This window comes from Amblyomma maculatum, chromosome 3, assembly GCF_055883805.1.
Source record: "Amblyomma maculatum isolate TAMU_Amacu chromosome 3, ASM5588380v1, whole genome shotgun sequence".
NCBI classification, from domain to species: domain Eukaryota; kingdom Metazoa; phylum Arthropoda; class Arachnida; order Ixodida; family Ixodidae; genus Amblyomma; species Amblyomma maculatum.
In genome coordinates this window covers 138006916-138026260 of record NC_139346.1, presented here as the reverse complement: position 1 = coordinate 138026260, position 19345 = coordinate 138006916, and the positions used below count along the sequence as shown (strand labels likewise).

The following is a 19345-nucleotide window of genomic DNA, read 5'->3' as shown; positions in this document are numbered from 1 at the left end:
AGGTGGGATTAGGCGCGAGAACGCTCTACCTACTGCCTTCTCAAGGCGAGCTGTATACTTACGATTTAACGTTTACGTCATATAGCCGCTCTATCAAGTCTCTTGCTGTGATCTTTCTGTACCTGCAGAGAAATTTCAAAACGTCGTTTTTCTGTTTTGTTACATAAATTAGGGTTTCAACTTCTCCGTGATACAAAAATGCTCCCTAGAAGAAACCTCAACAGTATATTAAAATCCGCGGAAGCCATTGACGACTAGTGTGCGAATGCAGGTAACAGCTGGAAGCGGTGCCTCCAAATGGCAGTAGCTCATTGCGTTAGGTTTGGCAGTTATTATGAGATTTATGACTCGTGTTCTTAAGCTGTCACGTACCAGCGCCATGTCCGTACTTTTTCGCTCATAACGGCGGGGCCGCATTTTCTCAGTAACGATGCCTATAACGCTAAAGGTCGCTTTAATGAAGGGCCGAATTTGATTTTAATCAAAAATATTCATCCGCGGTAAACAAAATCTACCGCTCTTCCCCTCGTCTTTCTGTCCCACAGGCGGGACTAGGCACACGCAATACAGAGGCATAAAAAAGGGAAATGCATAAATGAAGGCACGGACGAGAGAAGTACATGGATGGGTGCCTCTCTTGATGCGCCCGTTCGCTCTTCTCGTCCGTCTCTCTATTTGCGCATTTGCACGACCGACTCACCCGAGACCGTGCCCTTGACAGTATTTTTATGACTTTGTTAACTCATAATAGGACAGTTGCGGCCCACTATTTAGTGGACCAGGATGAACCTTTATTTAAACACGAAGTGTCCGAGAAAGCTGCATAGTTTTCCTTTGTGTCCGTATATGGCTGCGCTTGGGTGGACGTGGGCGAGTAATTACTCTCTTATTAGGGCAGTAGTCGGGAACAAACAATATATCGAGCGACAAGTCAGAAGCAGATAGAAAGTCTAAGTCGTATTCACTGCGGCACATGGATTGTTCAAATTTTCTCAATCGAAAATGAGTTCTGTTCACATACAGCGCATGGTATAGCTAATGTCGGAGAGCGCAGTTTCTAATCCTTTGGGACTATAACTTGGTGAACACAATTATGAACAGCGGTATTGATTAGGGATGGCGAAATCTCCCCTATCAACACTCCAATTCATTTAAGTGCGCTGTGTAATGCATCATCTGGGTACGGTTTCTGTTTTTTGGTGCTAATTTCGCATAATTCGCTTATGTCCACCCCGGCTGTGAATCATTAATGGAGCATATAACAGAGTAAGTTATCGCGGGAAGATTATCTTCCTCCATTCATCCTGTGCTTTTGTAATTACAAATTTCGGGCTCAATTTTTTTGAAGGTGTCAGTGATTAAGTTGAAACATGAATCCTCTTTTGTTCATAGAGGGAGCCGAAAATACGAAAAATCACGGATGAAAGAAATATGCATCCATTTCACAGCCATTCTGAAATATAGTTCGGCTTTAAGTGAGGAGACTTGGAAGCAGCGCGCTCTCATTCCAGGCAAGTTTTATTTATGCTTGAGGACATATTGAAATTCAACATTGCAACCATCGGCAAACGATTCCTTGGAGCACTTGACGAGCAGGCGGCCTGAAGCTGCCGTGGCACTGGGGCACAGTCTTTCACCTGAAGCCTTGCATTCAGAACAAACTGCTGATCGCTTCTAGGTGCATAGTACCTAGTACGGCTTCTGCAGTGCTTCTTTTACACGCACAAATAACAGCAAACTACCAAGCACACACGCAGTTCAATCAGCCTTTGTGGCCATAACCTCCATATCCATAGCCACCATAGCCGTAGCCGCCATAGCCACCGTATCCATAGCCGCCATATCCACCGCCGTAACCCAGCCCGTATCCTCCGCCGAGGCCAGAGTGAGCGAGGAGGGCTCCTCCGCCGCTAACTTTGTTGACGTGGTGCACCGTCCTAACCAGGAAGGCAGGTCCTGCCACTGCTTTAGCGAACGCAGGGCCTCCACTCAGAAGAGCCACGCTGCTGCCGACACCCACTCCACTCACGCCCAAGCCTCCAACGCCCGCGCCACCGCCAAAGCCTCCACCGTAGCCAAGGCCGTAGCCCAAGCCATAGCCTCCGTAGCCAAGACCGCCGTATCCGAGGCCATAGCCACCAGCAAGTCCACCCGCGATGGCAGTGGCCAGGCTGGCGCAGAGGACGATGACGATGCACTGCGGACGCAATTTCAATGTTGTAGCCATCTTTTTCAGATATTCGATAGTAAAATACTAACCATTAAGCACGGCACAAGTTTCTTACTTTTATTTTAAAAAGCATGCTTTCATCAATGTAGGGTAATGCCTGCCCCCTTTTTATTATCTTCATCTTCACTCTGGTGATCAGTGTAATTTACATGAATGAACAAGAGTCGAACATTTGTATACAAGTTTAACGACTAGACTGAATCGGAAAATTTATGAGCTTTAACACTAAAATTAGCATTTTCAACCTGTAAAGTTAAGTATTTATGGGATAAGATTTGTAAGCCTGCTGTACGCTGCATAAAATCTGTAATTGCAGCTCCACGACAAGAAGGGCTTTCATCTCCATAAGTTTCATTGCAGTGACTAACGCTGCGGCGTATCTTTACTTTCTGCACCAAGAAAAGTAAACTCTAGTCCTTATCGTTTATAAAATGCCGCAAATGCACCCCTGACAATTTCTGAAATGAGCTACAGAAGCTAAGAATAAATTACCCGTTGGGGAAACAAAAATTGAGATAACATACAACTCTTCGCATTTATAACACGACGGTCTGCTTTCCGGCAATGTTTAAGTGTCCGATGAAACTACCAATTAATTGTCGAGAGAGTTGTTGCAGGAGATGATTTTTTTTTTCAGTGTACCAGCAGAATACGCTGATCATTCGACGGTGTCAGACGATGTGGTGTGAAGGATATTTCTTCATATCACTCATTTTACTCAAACAATTTATGCCAGGCTTTTCAGTACAGGGAAAGTTTGGGTGAATAACTGCAAATGATAGAAATGCAGTTACATATAGTGGCACTTAGAAGACAGTTAGCATAACGATAATCCCATTATCGCGAGTTACAGTGCATCTAAAAAGGTAATGATCTCCTCGTATGGTGTCATAACCGTTGAGCTATGCCAATTTCGGTATTTATTTTCTTTTTTTTTTTGACAGCTTTACTTTTACCGATTCAGGATCAATATTTCGAATTAGAGTAACGCAAATAGGTACCATTATGAATGGGGGTTAAACAAGCAGTAGGAAAAAGTAGTCGCATTTAGGCTCAATGCTATTTTAAACTAACCTATGTTATAAGGTTCACATATGAGAGGACGCTTCTCCTGTTCAATGCGTAGAGATGTAAATGCACAAAGCATTTCTAAAACCCCGGGTACAAATGTGATCGCCTTGTGTGAAAAATAGATGTATGATCTTCCATACGTAATTAATTACTATATTCATAGAGGAGTTTACAAGTGAAGACAAGCGGTAGCACCAAGTTAAATGGTGATATATTCGAGACATCTTTCTCTAAAAAGGATGTAGTAAGGCTTGTTATGAGATAGGCTTACTGCCCAAAACCGAAACTATCGCAAATGCTTCAAAGCAGTTACATTGCTCAATGCGCTCTCGCATATGTTTTTTCGAAGGAATAGCGCGGGGAATTCATATTGCCCATAATCCTAATTACAGACTTCTCTGGTATTTCAGCGTTAGCAGCAACTCAAGCTCGCTATGCACTTCCATAACCTCGGTAGCCGCCTGACACACTTTCATTTTAATTAATTTTTTTTTTGCATGGCTTTAGAACCTGTGGAGGTATTAAAAAGCAGCACATAGAGTGATTGCTTTCAGTATGTGCTCACCAAGGCGTTCATGGCTTCGGCTGCTCCTGCTTTCTCGGTAGCGCGTCGAATGCAGATGGTTCACTACTCCGGACTCTCCCGCTTTTATACCTTAAACTGCACGAGGAACACGCGCTTCTATTTCGATGGAGGTCGCGTATTCGGCACGATATCTTGGCCGTGGGAGGGCAGAAACGATTTAAGCGGAAACCGCACAGACTGTCACATTTCCGTTTGTAGCTTCTGGGATGTTCCACTGCTCTGCATACGCAAAGAGCGGAGACAAAACCTCCGAGCGAGCACGTGCTCCTAACTTCAGCACCGTCCCCACGGCCCAGCTATCTCGTGTCTGCTTCCGCGGAGCTTCCTCTGCGGGGGACATGGCCTCTCATGCCGACCTAAACATAGAAGATGCACTTCACTAAACTTCCTTGCGAGATCGTTTCATTCTTGTTATGGTTAAACACTCAAGCATCCCCAAAGCTCGAGATATCAATGAGTGTTGAATAGAAATGGACAATGTCCGCTTTTAGAGAGACTGGAAACGCACCCTAGCAAACACCAGAAAACGTACAAATGATCGGTGTCCACCAGCAGAAGAATGATATAGTTGTCTGCTGGACTAATAAATATATTCGAGAAAATGACAAAACTTCATGCAAAAACAAGGAGCAAAAATATATGAAACATTCGTTTATATAGAAAATGGTATGTTAAACTGATGCTTAGGCATAATCTACTACACTTTCTTAACCTCTGCCAAAGCCACTACTTGATTGTTGAGCGCACTAAACAAAAAGAGTAGCGTAAGTTAATTTTAAATATATGTCGCCAGGTGTAACTTTTTTCTTTATCTTTGTTTTTTTTTTTTACGTTAAGGAGTGTTGCAGTTAAGTTTAAACTGAATGTTTGTTCATGCTTGCTATATTCCTCTTTTTTTCCTGTGTACGTGTCCTTGTGCCGTTCCACTGGTTAATATTCCTTTGTGATACATGCTCGCTTTCTCTTTTTTCTTTATTTTTTTTAAGCTGTTCTGGTATGCTCTTATACTGCGCCTGTCTTTTTCTCTAAATTATGCATCTTTTGTCGGGGAGGTGGCCGGTCAAGCTAGAATCCTAGCTTTTTCTCTCTGCCTCCTTTATCGTTGTGATAAAAAATAAAGGCACTACTATTATTATAACATATTCCTGCTCTGTTTATTTTACACTTCAGGTAAACTACCTGAAACTATCCGAACGAACTTTCAGTGACACAGGCACCTGTGATTAACCCCACGTAGCGGGAGCTCAGTAAATTATTCTGTGAGATGGAGCCACCAATTGAGTATTTGTTTTTTCTTTTTCCTTTACTCGCGTTGTGTTTGAAGCTATCCTCATATATTAACTACGCTCACTACGTTTTCAATTGTAATGGATAAGCCGAATGCACAAAACAGATTCTAACGCTTCTCGGTTAAAAATGCGGGCTACACTGCTTCGCCTGAGATCGCTCAATACTATTTTCTCTGGAATCATAAGGGTTTATTGATGGTGATTAAGCTCTGGCACTTATCTTTACATTTAGTCAATTGCTTTCTCGAGAGCGGGACATTGCTCGATAACAAAGACCTTCGTCCAGAAACGTTCTTCTGCAAGGGTTTGAACACTTCCTCTTTAGCTTACAAGCACTAAAGGCAGCAGTGGTAATTTCTTGACTTTTAACCTTGATAATGTGATTCTCTTTCAACATGTTCCCTAGACATGCTGGCCCTTGGTCATTCATCATTTACTTGCATACTTGATATCTTTTTCTTCTTGACAATTCAGTTTCCCATAGCCGTGTAGTTTATTTCTCCCTGATAATTGAACAAAGAGCTATTAAATGTGGGTAACCAATACACCACAATTAAACAACCTGCTAAAATGAGGATAAGCTTGAATTAATATGCATTTATTTATGAGCCGATATTACGCAGAAAAAGTGTATACTAAGACACAACCTAAAGAAATAGCGGTTGGTGACTATGGGAGTATGTATTCCTTCAATGAGCAGTAAGCGCGATGATTTGTTACATTTAACGACTCCAGACAATCCAAAGCCATTGTAATTGCCGAGCGACTAGTTTGGTCTGTTCCCAAGTTCCTTATTTACCTAATGAGAGCAACCGTAGTAGTGGTCTATTTTCCACCAGGGAGAACGTGCGCATGGCGGTTACTGAATACTTGTCGTGGATATGACAGTAGTAATTTTGCGCGCTGCCAATATTTTTCTGTTTGCTTGCGGCGATGCCTCATTCTCGTTGGACCAGCAGCCATGAAAACCTCTCAAAGCAAATGAGATATGTTTCTACTGACGACGATAACTGGTTGCTTTACTGGGAATGTCGGGATTAACTCCGTACTTTGCCCCGAGTGCCGCTTACTCAATTTTCTTCGATACATTTTCATTGTCATGTAAGCCCTAACCCCAACTCTACTATCGTGTAAGGATACTACAGCAAAATACTGAGCGAGCGACTCCCCCTCCCCCCTCCCTCACATTACTCGAAAACTCGACATTATTTAAGGTCCATATTACTCGACACGTGGGAGGGGCGAGGGGAGGGATACCATCAAAAAGCGGCATCGAAATTCAAGATGCCGAGATTAAAATTATCCTATTAAAAAAGAAAAAGCACGTAGGTGTACATGAGTTTAAAACATATGTCTCTCATCCATGCATACGGAAGCATACCCACGAGTGCCTAATGCGGCGGTATTGCCAATAGCACCTCCTGTGCGCCCTTACAGTCGTGCTTGCTAACTTTTGGAACACTTGAATCAATGGCTTTAGTGTTAAAGCGTCTCCCAGTTTCTTGGCGTTTGCTTGGACGCCTGACGGTGAGAACCCTTGACGATGGAAAGTTGAAACATGGTTACAACCGCTAGCAATGAAAATAAATAACGTGCAAAATGGTCGTGGCTATTTCCACACTTCATACTAAGTCCCGAAGCGTAGGTAACACTTTAACGAGAAAAAATATTCTTCTGGCGAGCACAAGCTTTGCTGGGGCATTTTTATCAAAGTTATTTTAGAGCATAAAGAAGGCAAAACAAAAAGAAACGAAAAGATTTGCTAGTTGCTCCCTTTAGAGCAATATTGTGTGCGTTGCCGAAGACTGCCAGATGTTTCTAGCATGCCGAAGAAATTCAAGAAAAAAAAATCAGGCTGTCAGAAGGCGAATTAAACATGTTTAAAACAAGGCCGATTAAGAGAAGCATATCACATTTCACTTATTCTGAGCTAACGTACACATTTACCGAATGGGCCAGTTTTTTAATAATGGTTAGAGAATGTGCCATGATGAAGACGACTTTGAAAAAATAAAGACTTCTCATCTCAGGGTCCTACTTGTTAGCATGATAACCATCATTACCCTCATATGCACAAAAGTTTCTGTCATTCGATCAATGGTCCCCTTCAGGCAGCACGCTGAGTTTTAAAGGGCATCACCTCATAAAAGCAAGCCTAACCCTTCATTGCCGAGATTTCTTAATAGGCAATTGTTCTCTGGATTTGCGCGAATTTAAAATTCTCCATATTTGTTGCGATTACTTTACCTGCAAAACTGTCAAAGCGTACATAATCACCAACAGGAATACAGATTGGGCTACTGGAAAGTCTGTCCGTGTAAGCAAAACCATCAAGAGCTTGAGGTGTATTGAGCGCTCGTGCTTGCTCAAGAAGGAAATTTCTAATTACTACAAATTACGATCGGGCACAGCTTCGTGCATACGCGTGTTGAACTGCAGCTTTGATTGCAGCGTCGAGGACACAGGAGCGCCGAGTGGTGGCGGACAATTGACCGCTAAACATAACCTTCTCTGAGAACATCTACTGAAGCAGCCGTACAGAAATCTGTAAAGCTAGTTCGACCTATAACAATAATACAGGTTAATATGCTAAGTTTAATAAATGTGAGTTAACCATGTTAAATTAGGCTAACGCTCACATTATCGAAATATTGCTGCGAAATACAAGTGCCTCTTCATGCAAAAGCCTTAGCACATGTGCAAATGCTAAGCCTTTAATTCATCTCACAAGTCAGACAGTTTTCGCTGTGGATAGATAAGGATTGTTTTGTTGTATGCATAACTTTTTCATTGGGTTATAGTTGAGTTGATATGAATCTGATTGCCTTAATAATGAGCGCTAAATGACAGCTATTTGTAAACAAATGTAGCCAGCAAGTGCGTTTCTTTTGCATCTAAATGTGGATTTGGGCAAGGTTCTTTTTAATTGTCGTGGTGACTCCAGCATGCTTGTTTCGACGTGGATTATCTTTCACTTGTACATCTTGAGAAGTTTATTCTGTGGGCATATGGCTGGGCACAGTTTTCCTTATAGTTGTGTAATATTACCTTTTTTATAAGTGGTTTCATCTACTTTTATGTAATATTCTGCCTGTTGCCAGTGGCACTGCAAGACCACGTTCCTTACTGCAGCTGCATGCCGAACATTTGGGAAACTATATAGCATTTTACCTTCTAGCAAGTATGCTACACACATAAAGATGTGTGTAGCAGTGTGCTCTCTTCTATTTGCCTTTTCATTCCAAAGTGTGGCCATAGCACGGCTACAACTCAATACGTTTTTTTATTATTGATGTACGCGCGTATCGCATGTTATTTCACGCCTTGTTTACCATTTTATGTGCAATTTACGATTTGCCCACATCCGATACCTCCGAGAGCTCACATTTACTACGGTTGCTTCTGCGACACTACATTCTGCTTTGTGTTTTTCATGGTGTGTAAGGAGTACCATGCGATTCTCAATCATCATGCCATGGTAAGCATGGTAAGAACCGTTATGCTGCAACATGGTGGCAGGGAGGACTATACCGTTGATGTCGCGCTCCATCTTTTCCCGCAGGACTTTCACATAACCGCATTATTCATCTGCTTTAGATATACGCATAGGTCAAGGCTTTATTTTATTCGATGCTCGCTTTGTTGGGCATTGTGTTGGCATGTTTTTCATCTTATTCGCACGCCTGATATAGGCGCAAATATCTACGCGGCATATTTGTTAGAGAGAGGAAATACTTTGGGGTATTTTGTGCATTGTGTATGTGGAAATTTTTCTGTGGAGTATGCTGATCTTCTTCTTTGGTAAAAGATGCTGGTAGGTTACTTTCCTCGGCCCTCTTGTATCGCAGCCACATTTTCTGTATTGTTGCTGCACGCAAACGACAGGCTTGAGGAAATTCGAGAAACGAGCTTAGCTGAGCACTCGAAATTCTTGATCAAAGGAAGGGCTCGTAAATAGGATAGGGTGATCCAAAGAAATGAGAGTAATAATTCACGTCAATGCCATACGTATTTGTGACATCATTCAAGGTCATGAAACGGACTCTCACCGCTTCATGATGGTAATTCAAGAACTTAATCGTTGTTTTTCTTACAGAAACGTGCGTTGTTACGCAGCAAATATAGAACCAACTGAATTCATATCTTGTGAATTGTAGGCTGGGTAATGGGTCGAAGAAATTACTGGTTTCGACGTACCCTTCCCCCCTCAATTCAATTTGTCCTCTCATACTCAGCCTCGCTGCACTCCGGTCTGCGCAACGGGGATCGATACATTACCTTTTTTGGGGTGAAAGCCTTAATGCCTCAATCAATCGGTAGCAAATGTGTCCGTGCTTCTAGAGCGAGAGTTAAAAATAAATTAATAAACCTTGCCTTCACCGGGTATCGAACCCCCTTGCCTTGGATCCCCAGCCGAGCGCTTTACCGCTGTGCCACGTTCAGCTTTTCTTCATTGGAGGTCAACAAAGTACATACGGGCATAAAAATCACTAGCCTATATTCGGCTTAAGCGATGTATTAGACGTTTTTCATTTTGATCAATCAGTCGATCACATCCTTACACTGAGGCTGTGGAGCTGTGGAGGCCCAGGACCGTAATCATGCCGTATGGGACCTCGTCACTTTCTACGGGTAGAAACAGAATGCTGTAAGGAATAATGGGAAGGTCTTTTTTTTTTAGGTTCTTTGTAATATGTCCTAGTGAAAAACGTGATCTCAGCGGTCTATCAAAACGTGATCGGCGGTATCTGGTTTTTTACAGATTGTGCAGTTGAGGGTCCAAGGTACAAATATATCTTTATCATTAAGCTACGTGTTTAAGGGAAGGATATCAGAGGGAAGCTTGAAGAAAAATGATTTGACGATCGGTTTAACAGGCATCGTCATACTCTCTTTAGGACATCTTGTCCTGGGCCTCCGCAATATATGGATCGGTATAGGGGCACGGGTACAAGCAGCAAGCAGGTTGAGCTGGTCCTTATACAATTTTTTCCCGGATACAGTACCAAGATACTCAACCAAAAAATGGGCACGCAAAATTTGTAAGGCAAAAACAACTTCTCTTAAAAATCCTCTGACAGCGCGATTTCTGGCCGGATAACTCGACAGACCATAGTTCGGTGTCACGTTACCTAAACGCATCTGCATCATCGTGCGCAACAAAGGGTCTGTTTGATCGCTCAAAAAAAGAAATCGAGATACAACTTGTCTCAGAAACAAGTTCAAAATACCAAGGCCACCGCTTTTCATGGGAAAAAATAACAAATGAGTGCAGCAAGTTCGCTCCCAATTTGAGTTCCAAATAAAAAGAGCAAATACTCTACGCCTTGCCTACATATTCAAGCGGGATGTGCATAAAAAATGCAGCAAATACCAAACTTTGGTGATCAAAAACAAAGTAGACACTCGCTTGAGCGAACACTGAGAGGTCGCGTCCTTTCCTCCCATTCGTCGTTCCACAACTCTGCTGTTCTTATAATGATCTAAAAGTAAACCCAAGTACTTCGCTGGAACAGTCGTCCACCGCATATTAGCAAACATTGCTAGTGTATTATACAATTCATCATGCCAACAACCAATGCTGTTCTCCCAATTGATTTTGCACTTTGTCTTTTTGCACTAGTCACACGCAACTCGAACTACTTCTTTAACGCGTTCTCGATCTGAGCAAAAAAAAAAGCGATATCGTCTTAGTAAGCCAGCACATTTACCTGCGTAGACTGGAGACTGAGCCCGTAGACACGTTCATTATGTATCAAGGATAACCGGATCATGAAGCGCTTTTCATAATTCCGCTTGTCTATCATGAGGATGATAGCGGGATTTCGCGAATGATAGGTACTGCCCCTTCCCTTTCCTGTAAACGAATTACTGTCAAGTTTGCAAAGTTCTTCACTCCTGACTTCACAGTTTGCAATGTTGTTTCGTTCTAATTTTTATGCGTAAATATTCTCGCTCTTTTGTATATATCAGTGTTTGAATGCGTTTCTTTCTCGGAAGTTAATTTTTGTAATGCATCTTTCTTGGATGCTGTGTTTCACTTCATTGTTCTCCTTGTGCGCGTTCTTTCCTAAATTTTCTGCCAACTCCTCTGGCCATTACCTAGCTGTGCTATAGTACTTTCGTTTCCAATCCGATTCTAGATATTGAATTATCTTTTCAATAGTTTAAAAGGTATCGTTTTACCTTGCTGCCAGTAAATTAACATTATATCACCTAAATGTTTAAGTGTAATATGTATTTGCTGTACCATATCTTTGTGGATGGCGTTCGGTGTAATTTAGGCTTTGTACTGTAGGGATTGTCCAAGAAACTTATTTTTCCGCCCACGTTCTCTTTTACATGCGTGGGGCCTTCCGGGCCCGCAGTAAAAAATAGTGAGATCGAACCATTATGTGCATAACAAGGAAAACAATGACTGCATTTTTACCGGAGTATACCGCAAATGTCATGTTCCTGACGGCGTTTCGCATCAAGCGTATGCTGGAAAGCGATAAAACAGGTTCTACAAAGGCTGACTTGAATCCCTATAGACTACTTTGCCATAGACGCTGAGGATACCTAAGAATTTTTTCTACCTACACAGAGTTTGATACGGATTTACAGCTCCTGCGAGCATTTCGACGGAGGGCAGAGCGTAGATACCGACGAACGAAGTCGCGCCTCGACCTCAGAAATGCGAGGCGCATGCAAAAGAAAATTCAGCGCCGATTTCAAGCCCTCCAGGCAGAAGGTTGGTAGTCATTCTGTGAAACGCTTGATCCCCGCAAGCCTTTATCATGCATCTGAAATGTCGTTCGTGGGCTCCAAAAATCCCCTAAACATATCTACCCACTCAAATCTCTCGCAGTCTACCAAAGACGTGGTGAGGTCGAGGTAGCAGAACATTTCTGCGCTAGGGTAGCAGGCCAATCGACTCCAACGTCAACACTGCATTTCAAGTATAATCAAGCTCTACGGGATACATCAATGGACCTTCCCTTCTCCATGGAGGAACTTGACGCTGCGCTGGCTTCTTGCGGAGTGTCATCATCGCCGGGTTCAAGTGGTGTAACACACTGCGCTTGGAAATCTTAGACAAGAAGCTAAGCATGCTCTCTTGGAATATTACAACACATAATGGAGTGAAGATACAGTTCCAGATGAGTGCAAGTGCAGTCGTTTAGTTCCGCTCCTGAAACCTGGCAAATCGCCTCTCGACTTGACATCATACCGTGCAATTTCACTGGCTAGTTTCGTTGGTAAAGTACTGGAAAGAATGCTGCTTACGCGCATTGAGTGGCACCTGGAGCGCAACCGCATATATCCGGCTATAATATCAGGCTTTCGACGTGTACGCTCCTCACTTGACAACATGGTGGACCTGGTATCATCTGTAAAACGCCAAAAAAGTTTGAAGCGCTTACCCGCGGCGCTGTTCCTGGTGTAAAGAAGTTTTAATCAGGCAGACAGATCGCTGAGAAAGAGGAAGTGCCTTTTTGCGGACAAGCTTTCTACAAGCTGAGCCACCACCGCTCCGGTCTTGTTCGCTACCAGTGCCCACTACCAGTGTCTGGATCCCCGCTTAACGCTTGGTGGAGGTCGTGAGATTTTTCTTCTATTTCCTCACCCTGGAGCTCCGCAGCCGCCGAATTCCGACCTCAATGACTGACTCCAGCACCAACACCACCGGCCCCGCTACCTCAGCCTCTTCGGCCTCTTCAATTCCATGCTTCGGGGTGCTTCGACAGCGGGACCCGCCGTTTTTCAGCGGTATCGACGATCAGGACGTGGAGGACTGGCTTTCGTCGTATGAGCGTGTAAGCACCCACAATAAGTGGGATGACGTCTTGAAACTTAAAAACGTTATCTTCTACCTTACACAAGTGGCAAAGTTGTGGTTCATCAATCACGAGGCTGACATTCCAACTTGGGCCTCGTTCAAATCTCGCTTTCTGGATGTCTTCGGTCGCCCTGCGGTCCGCAAGCTTCGCGCCCAACACCGTTTGCGCGAGCTGGTGCAGCAGACAGGAGAAATCTTCACTAGCTACATCGAAGACGTTTTAGATTTGTGCCATCGTGTAAACGCATCTATGACTGAAGCCGAGAAGATTCGCCACATCATGATGGGCATCCACGAAGGCGTATTCAACATTCTGATGGCAAAAGAGCCTCGTACTGTAATTGAGGTTGTCACAATGTGTCAAAGCTACGACGACTTTCGTCGGCAACGCATCGTCCCTCGACATTCTGAAGCCACGATCGCGGCTATGTCTGACGCCCCTGTCAGCTCCACACTAATTCAAGAAATCAGGCTTCGTACGGGAAGAAGTTGCACGGCAATTATTGCTAATTCCTAACGTTCCGCATTCCAGTTCACAACCTGGCTCCGAGCATACGCCCGGTTATTCAGCAACAAGTTGCCGACGCACTTTCGCCCCCTCGACAACCAAGTCTTCATGCCGCACCACTGACAACTCCGCTCATTTATGCCGACGCTGTGCCGACGCCCGCACACACTCCACTGTCGTATGCTGAAGTTGACGCAAGACCACCACCTCCTACGCCATTTACATCGTGCGGTTCACCTCAGCGGGCATTTTTCACCCAGCGCAGTGCGCCACCTATTCAGCCCATTTGCTTTGCATGTGGTCTCCCTGGCCATGTTGCACGCCTGTGCCGCCGTCACAGGCCCCGTACGCTTTCGATCAGAGCCCGGTCAACTACGCGCAGCCGCCATCCCTATCTCCGTGTGTCCCCACAGCCCTCGTTCAACTTTGACCACTTCTCGCATGACAACCGCTCAACCTCTCCGCGCCGTCGCTCTCCGTCGCCGATGCGTCGACGTTCTACCTCGCCAATGCCGGAAAACCACTAGACGCAGTTCCGCAGGCAAGAACTGCGCTTCCGTCGATTAGTGAAAGTCCTGCTTCGCCACCGAACAATTTAATTGAACTTACCATTGAAAATATTTGTACTCTTGCGCTTGTAGATACTGGTGCTGCTGTGCCGCTTATTACGAAAAGTTGTTCTGCCAAATTCTGGGGTTTCTTTGCACACCGCCACAGCTCAGCACATCGAACCGCTCGGTACCTGCACGGCGCGAGTCACCATTCAGGACGTTCTCTACGTCATCAGTTTCATCGTTCTCCGTGACTGCTCTCATGACATTATTTTAGGATGGGACTTCTTGTGTCGCAACCGCGCCGTAATTCATTGCGCTCTTGCCGAAGTACAGCTTTCTCCGCTGTGCACCGCACCGACTGCCGCTAACGTTCCTGGGGATGCCAAATGCCACGTTGCGGATGCTACTGATAGCCCGCCTTCATCTGCTACGATTGTGCCTATAAACTGTTCCTCTCTTCAAGACTGTACAGTGCTCTTCACCCATCTTCCCTTTTCGTCTCGCGACGCTGTCTTCCCCTGCCCTGTGCCGTCCTTAGTGTACGAAGCGGACGCACCGAACAAGCCATTACTAACGATTCGTTCTATCCACTCACGTTGCAACGTGGCGAGTGCGTTGGGCATGCCGAGCCTGTTCGATCAGAAAATTTTGTGACCTTCCCACCGGATTTCTCCACCTGTGCCGACACAATATCCGACAATGTCAGTGCCCTTAGCCCACCTCGTTCCTCGTCTCCTTCATCGCCTCTGGCTGCCTTCGACAAAGGCATCGACAGTGCTCTCGCTCCAGATCAACGCGCCAAGCTCCTCAACTTGCGGAACCGATTCCGAGCTTCCTTTGACATCCAGCAGCTATCCTTGGGTCGTACATCAACTGTTTCTCACCACATCTATACTGGTACGCACGCCCCATTACGCCAACGCCCTTATAGTGTATTAGCCTCGGAGCGCCGCATTATTGATGAGCAAGTCGACGAGATGCTCAGTAGGGGTGTAATTCAGCCTTCCAGTAGCCCTTGGGCGTCCCCGGTCGTTTTAGTCAAGAAGAAAGCCGGGTCTATTCGATTCTGTGTGGACTACCGACGCCTTAATGCGATCACACGAAAGGACGTCTATCCGCTACCACGCATAAACGACGCGCTGGACACTTTGCATGGAGCGGAATTTTTCTCTTCAATCGATTTACGTTCTGGCTACTGGCAAGTTCCGATGGCTGAGGACGATCGCCCCAAGGACAACTTTTGTCACCCCCGACGGGCTCTATGAGTTCAACGTCATGCCATTTGGCCTGTGTAATGTGCCCGCCACCTTTGAACGAATGATGGACAATATTCTCTGCGGTTTGAAGTGGCACACATGTCACTGCTACTTGGATGATATCGTTGTATTTTCATCCGACTTCGCGACCCACCTAACTCGCCTTGAAACTGTCTTGCAATGCCTTAGCGACGCCGGTCTGCAGCTCAATTTTAAAAAGTGCAATTTCGCCGCTCGCCAACTCACAATTTTAGGTCATTTAGTGTCCAAAGATGGCATCCTTCCAGATCATCTAAACTTCGCGCTGTCGCTGAGTTTCCCAAGCCAACATCCATTTAGCAATTACGCAGCTTTATAGGCTTATGCTCCTATTTTAGGTGTTTCGTTCGGAACTTTGCGACAATCATTGCCCCTCTGACGCGACTTCTCAGCGCTCACAGAGATATTTCTGCCTGGTCGCCGGCTTGCGATGCTGCTTTTACGAAATTGCGCACGATACTTACCTCACCTCCCGTATTGCGCCATTTTGACCCGGCTGCTCCTACTGAAGTGCACACCGATGCCAGCGACGCCGGCCTCGGCGCTGTTCTTGCCCAACGAAACCCCGGTGTTGATGAATACGTTGTGGCGTACGCAAGTCGAACTTTGACCAAGGCCGAGACCGACTACTCGGTGACAGAAAGGAATGCTTGGCCATTGTTTGGGTGCTTCAGAAATTTCGGCCATACTCGTATGGGCGCCCATTCGATGTTGTTACAGACCACCGCGCTTTGTGTTGGTTTTCTTCACTAAAAGACCACACTGGCGGTCTCGCCCGCTGGTCGCTTAGACTGCAAGAGTATGCTATCTGAGTTATCCATCGCACAGGGCGCGAGCATTCCGACGCAGATGCATTATCTCGCTCGCCGGTACCGCCTGACGCTCCGTTGTCACCTGCCTCCAGCATCGTCTTGTCTTCCCTGTCCATCGACGACATGCCATCAGAACAGCGCAAGGATCCGTGGCTAACATCACTAATTGATCTTCTTACGAACTCGTCACTTTCACCGGCTCCTCGCGCCCTTCCTTGTCAAGCGCAGCATTTCGCCCTTCGTGACCGTCTCCGCTATCGACGCAATTATATGCCAGATAGCCGTAAGTGGCTGCTCGTCGTACCTCGCCACCTCCGTAGTGATATATGCGCATCTTATCATAACGATCTGCAGTGTAGTCATTTGGGTGTATTTAAGATATATGAACGGTTGCGAAAGCGGTTTTACTGGCGCGGTATGTACACCTTCGTCGATAAATATGTGCGTTCATGCATCGACTGCCAGCGTCGCAAGCCTTCTCCTCTCTATCAGCCTGCTCCACCACAGCATCTTCCGTGCCCGTACCGACCAATCGATCGTGTTGGCATCGATTTGTATGGACCTCTGCAATATACGCCTGAAAGGAATCGTTGGATCATCGTTGCCGTCGATCACCTTACTCGCTATGCGGAGACAGCAGCACTTCAGGATGCCACCAGACCCAATATCGCGTCCTTTCTGCTTCATCATTTCATTCTGCGGCACGGGGCCCCTCGTGAACTTCTAAGTGATTGAGGAAAGTCTTTCCTATCCGAGGTTGTCGAAGCGCTCCTACGCAAATGTCAGACCATCCACCGGACAGCCAGCGCGTACCACTCTGAAACCAACGGCCTCACAGAGCGCTTCAGCCGCAAACTAGGTGGCATGATGTCCAAGTACATCGCCTCCGACCATTCCGATTGGGACAAGATTCTCCCATTTATAACCTATGCCTATAACACCGCCGTTCAAGTGACTACCGGATTCTCACCATTTTTTCTGCTGTACGGGCGTAAACCTTCGTCTCCACTCGACACCATCCTCCCCTATCGTCCTGATATCTCAGAGTATACATGACTTTCAGCAGCTGCCAGGCACGCTGAAGAATGTCGCAAGCTGGCTTGATCGCTTATTCGGACGAGCAAGCCCAGAAGAAAGCGCAAAGCGACAGCAGCCACCTTGTGCACCATTTCTCTCCCGGTGCTCACGTATGGCTCAGGGTCCCATCGACACCACCAGGTCTGACCAGCAAATTTACTGCCAAGCACCACGGACCCTATCTAGTGCTCCAACAGACGTCTCCCGTCAATTACCTAGTTGAACCGCTAGCCGCTTCCACCGACCTTCGTCGCAGTGGGCGTGAGATTGTTCACGTGGACCGTTGGAAACCCTATTACGATCCCGCTATCCTTTCGTCTCCTTGAGTCGCCAGGATGGCTCCTCTTTTCTGCGGGGGCCAGATTGTAAAGAAGTTCCAATCAGGCAGACAGGTCGTCGAGAAAGAGGAAGTGCCTTTTTGCGGACAAGCTGTCTACAAACTGAGCCACCAGCGCTCCGGTCTTGCTCTCTACCAGTGCCCACTAGCAGTGCCTGGATCCCCGCTTAACACTGGATATAAAGAGCGCATATGAGAACGTAACTGACCAGGTCATTTTGGACGCCCTGGAAGCTGTCGAGCTTGGCGGTCGTGTTTTTTCTGGATACGTAGTTATTTATCCAACAGATCTCATTTCATGCAGACTGAGGATGGCCCAGCAGCTTCTCGTTTCACTTCCCGTGGAGTCCCACAGGGCGGAGTACTAAGCCCACCGCTTTTCAATCTTACTCTTGTCGGGCTTGTCGACTTAACACCACAGTCGGTGCAACTTTTAATTTATGCAGACGCCATCTGTATCTGGGCAGCAGGAGTTACGCGGCCGCAGGTTAGAGTGAGGCTTAAAAAGGCGGCAAGTATAGTTGCGGCATACCTCCACCTGCAAGATGTACAGATATCAACTGAAAAGTGTTCGCTGGTTGCATTTACACGCAAGAACATCACCTTACACCGTACGCATTGATGTTAAAGCAATACCTTATGAAAGCAGCCATCGCTTTCTGGGAGTGATCATCGACCGAAATCTTTCGTGGACTCCCCATATTTCATTCACGAAAAAGAGGCTGACAGCAATTGCTCACGTACTTGCCTTTATTGGGGGAAGTCATGGGGAGCGTCCGTGCCGTTGATGCTACAACTATACAGTGCATTATTTATGGAATGTCTTCGGTACAGCTTACCTGCACTTGGAAATATCAGGAAAACGAACTTAGGAATTCTACAGACCGTTCAAGTTCAAGCTCTGCGAACCTGCCTGGGATTGCCGAAATGTGCATCTATGGCTGATACCTTTTTAATTGCACAGGAGCATTCTATATTGACCTACCTAACAGTTGTCGCCCTGAGGGTACATTTCCGATACATCTGCCGGGTTCCCTGTCATCATTTGGCCAGTCTTCCTATTAACAGGCCGCGTACATCGTTTACAGAGACCGTTGATGCGCATCGCGCTGTTTTGCTGTCCCAGTTTACACCCGCATCTAGACCGTTCTCTCCGCTATAGAGCCTGCATAAACCACACGTGCTTCTTTCAATACCCGGCGTCAGCAAGAAGGTCGAGCTATCGCCGACAGAACTAAAACAAATCACTCTTCAATACTTCCACGAGCACCATGCAAATCGTTTGCACGTCTACACCGCTGGTTCAGTGAATGCCATGAGTTCTTCGGGCTTCATGGTCATACCCTCAATTAATACAGAAATAAAAGTTAGGACAATTCCCCAGAATTATTCAAAAGCTATGTAGAGCTAACCGCCGTTCATGCCGCAGTTAGCCATAATAGTCAGCAGAGGCCTCAGCGATGGTCTATTTTCACAGATTCAAAAGCAGCCTTGCAAGCCTTAAAAGCGGCTCTTCGCCGTGAACCCTATGAACAACATGTTGCGGAAATACGACAAATTCATCACTGTGCAATTAATGGAGGACATTAAATCATCTTTCAATGGCTTCCAGGGCAGAGCGGCAAAGCGGGCAATCTTCGTGCGCACGAAGTCGCACGAACAGCCCACCAAGACGGCGATTGTGTGTTGATTCCCTTTTCCAAGGCAGACGCAGAGGGCAGGGTTCGCACGCTTGCGCGGAAACACACGCTCTCATTGTGGAAT

At 45.8% G+C, this 19345-nt stretch overlaps 1 protein-coding gene across 1 annotated transcript; it reads right to left on the bottom strand.

The window, feature by feature from the left end:
* Positions 1-1533: 1533 nt before the first annotated feature.
* On the bottom strand, positions 1534-3950 carry LOC146196174 (uncharacterized). The gene is made up of 2 exons (XM_084596340.1): positions 3867-3950; positions 1534-2197 (listed from the first exon to the last, which is right to left on the bottom strand). The coding sequence occupies exons 1-2, from the start codon at positions 3876-3878 to the stop codon at positions 1763-1765; spliced, it is 447 nt and encodes a 148-aa protein (XP_084452466.1). The 5' UTR covers positions 3879-3950; the 3' UTR covers positions 1534-1762.
* Positions 3951-19345: the final 15395 nt, after the last annotated feature.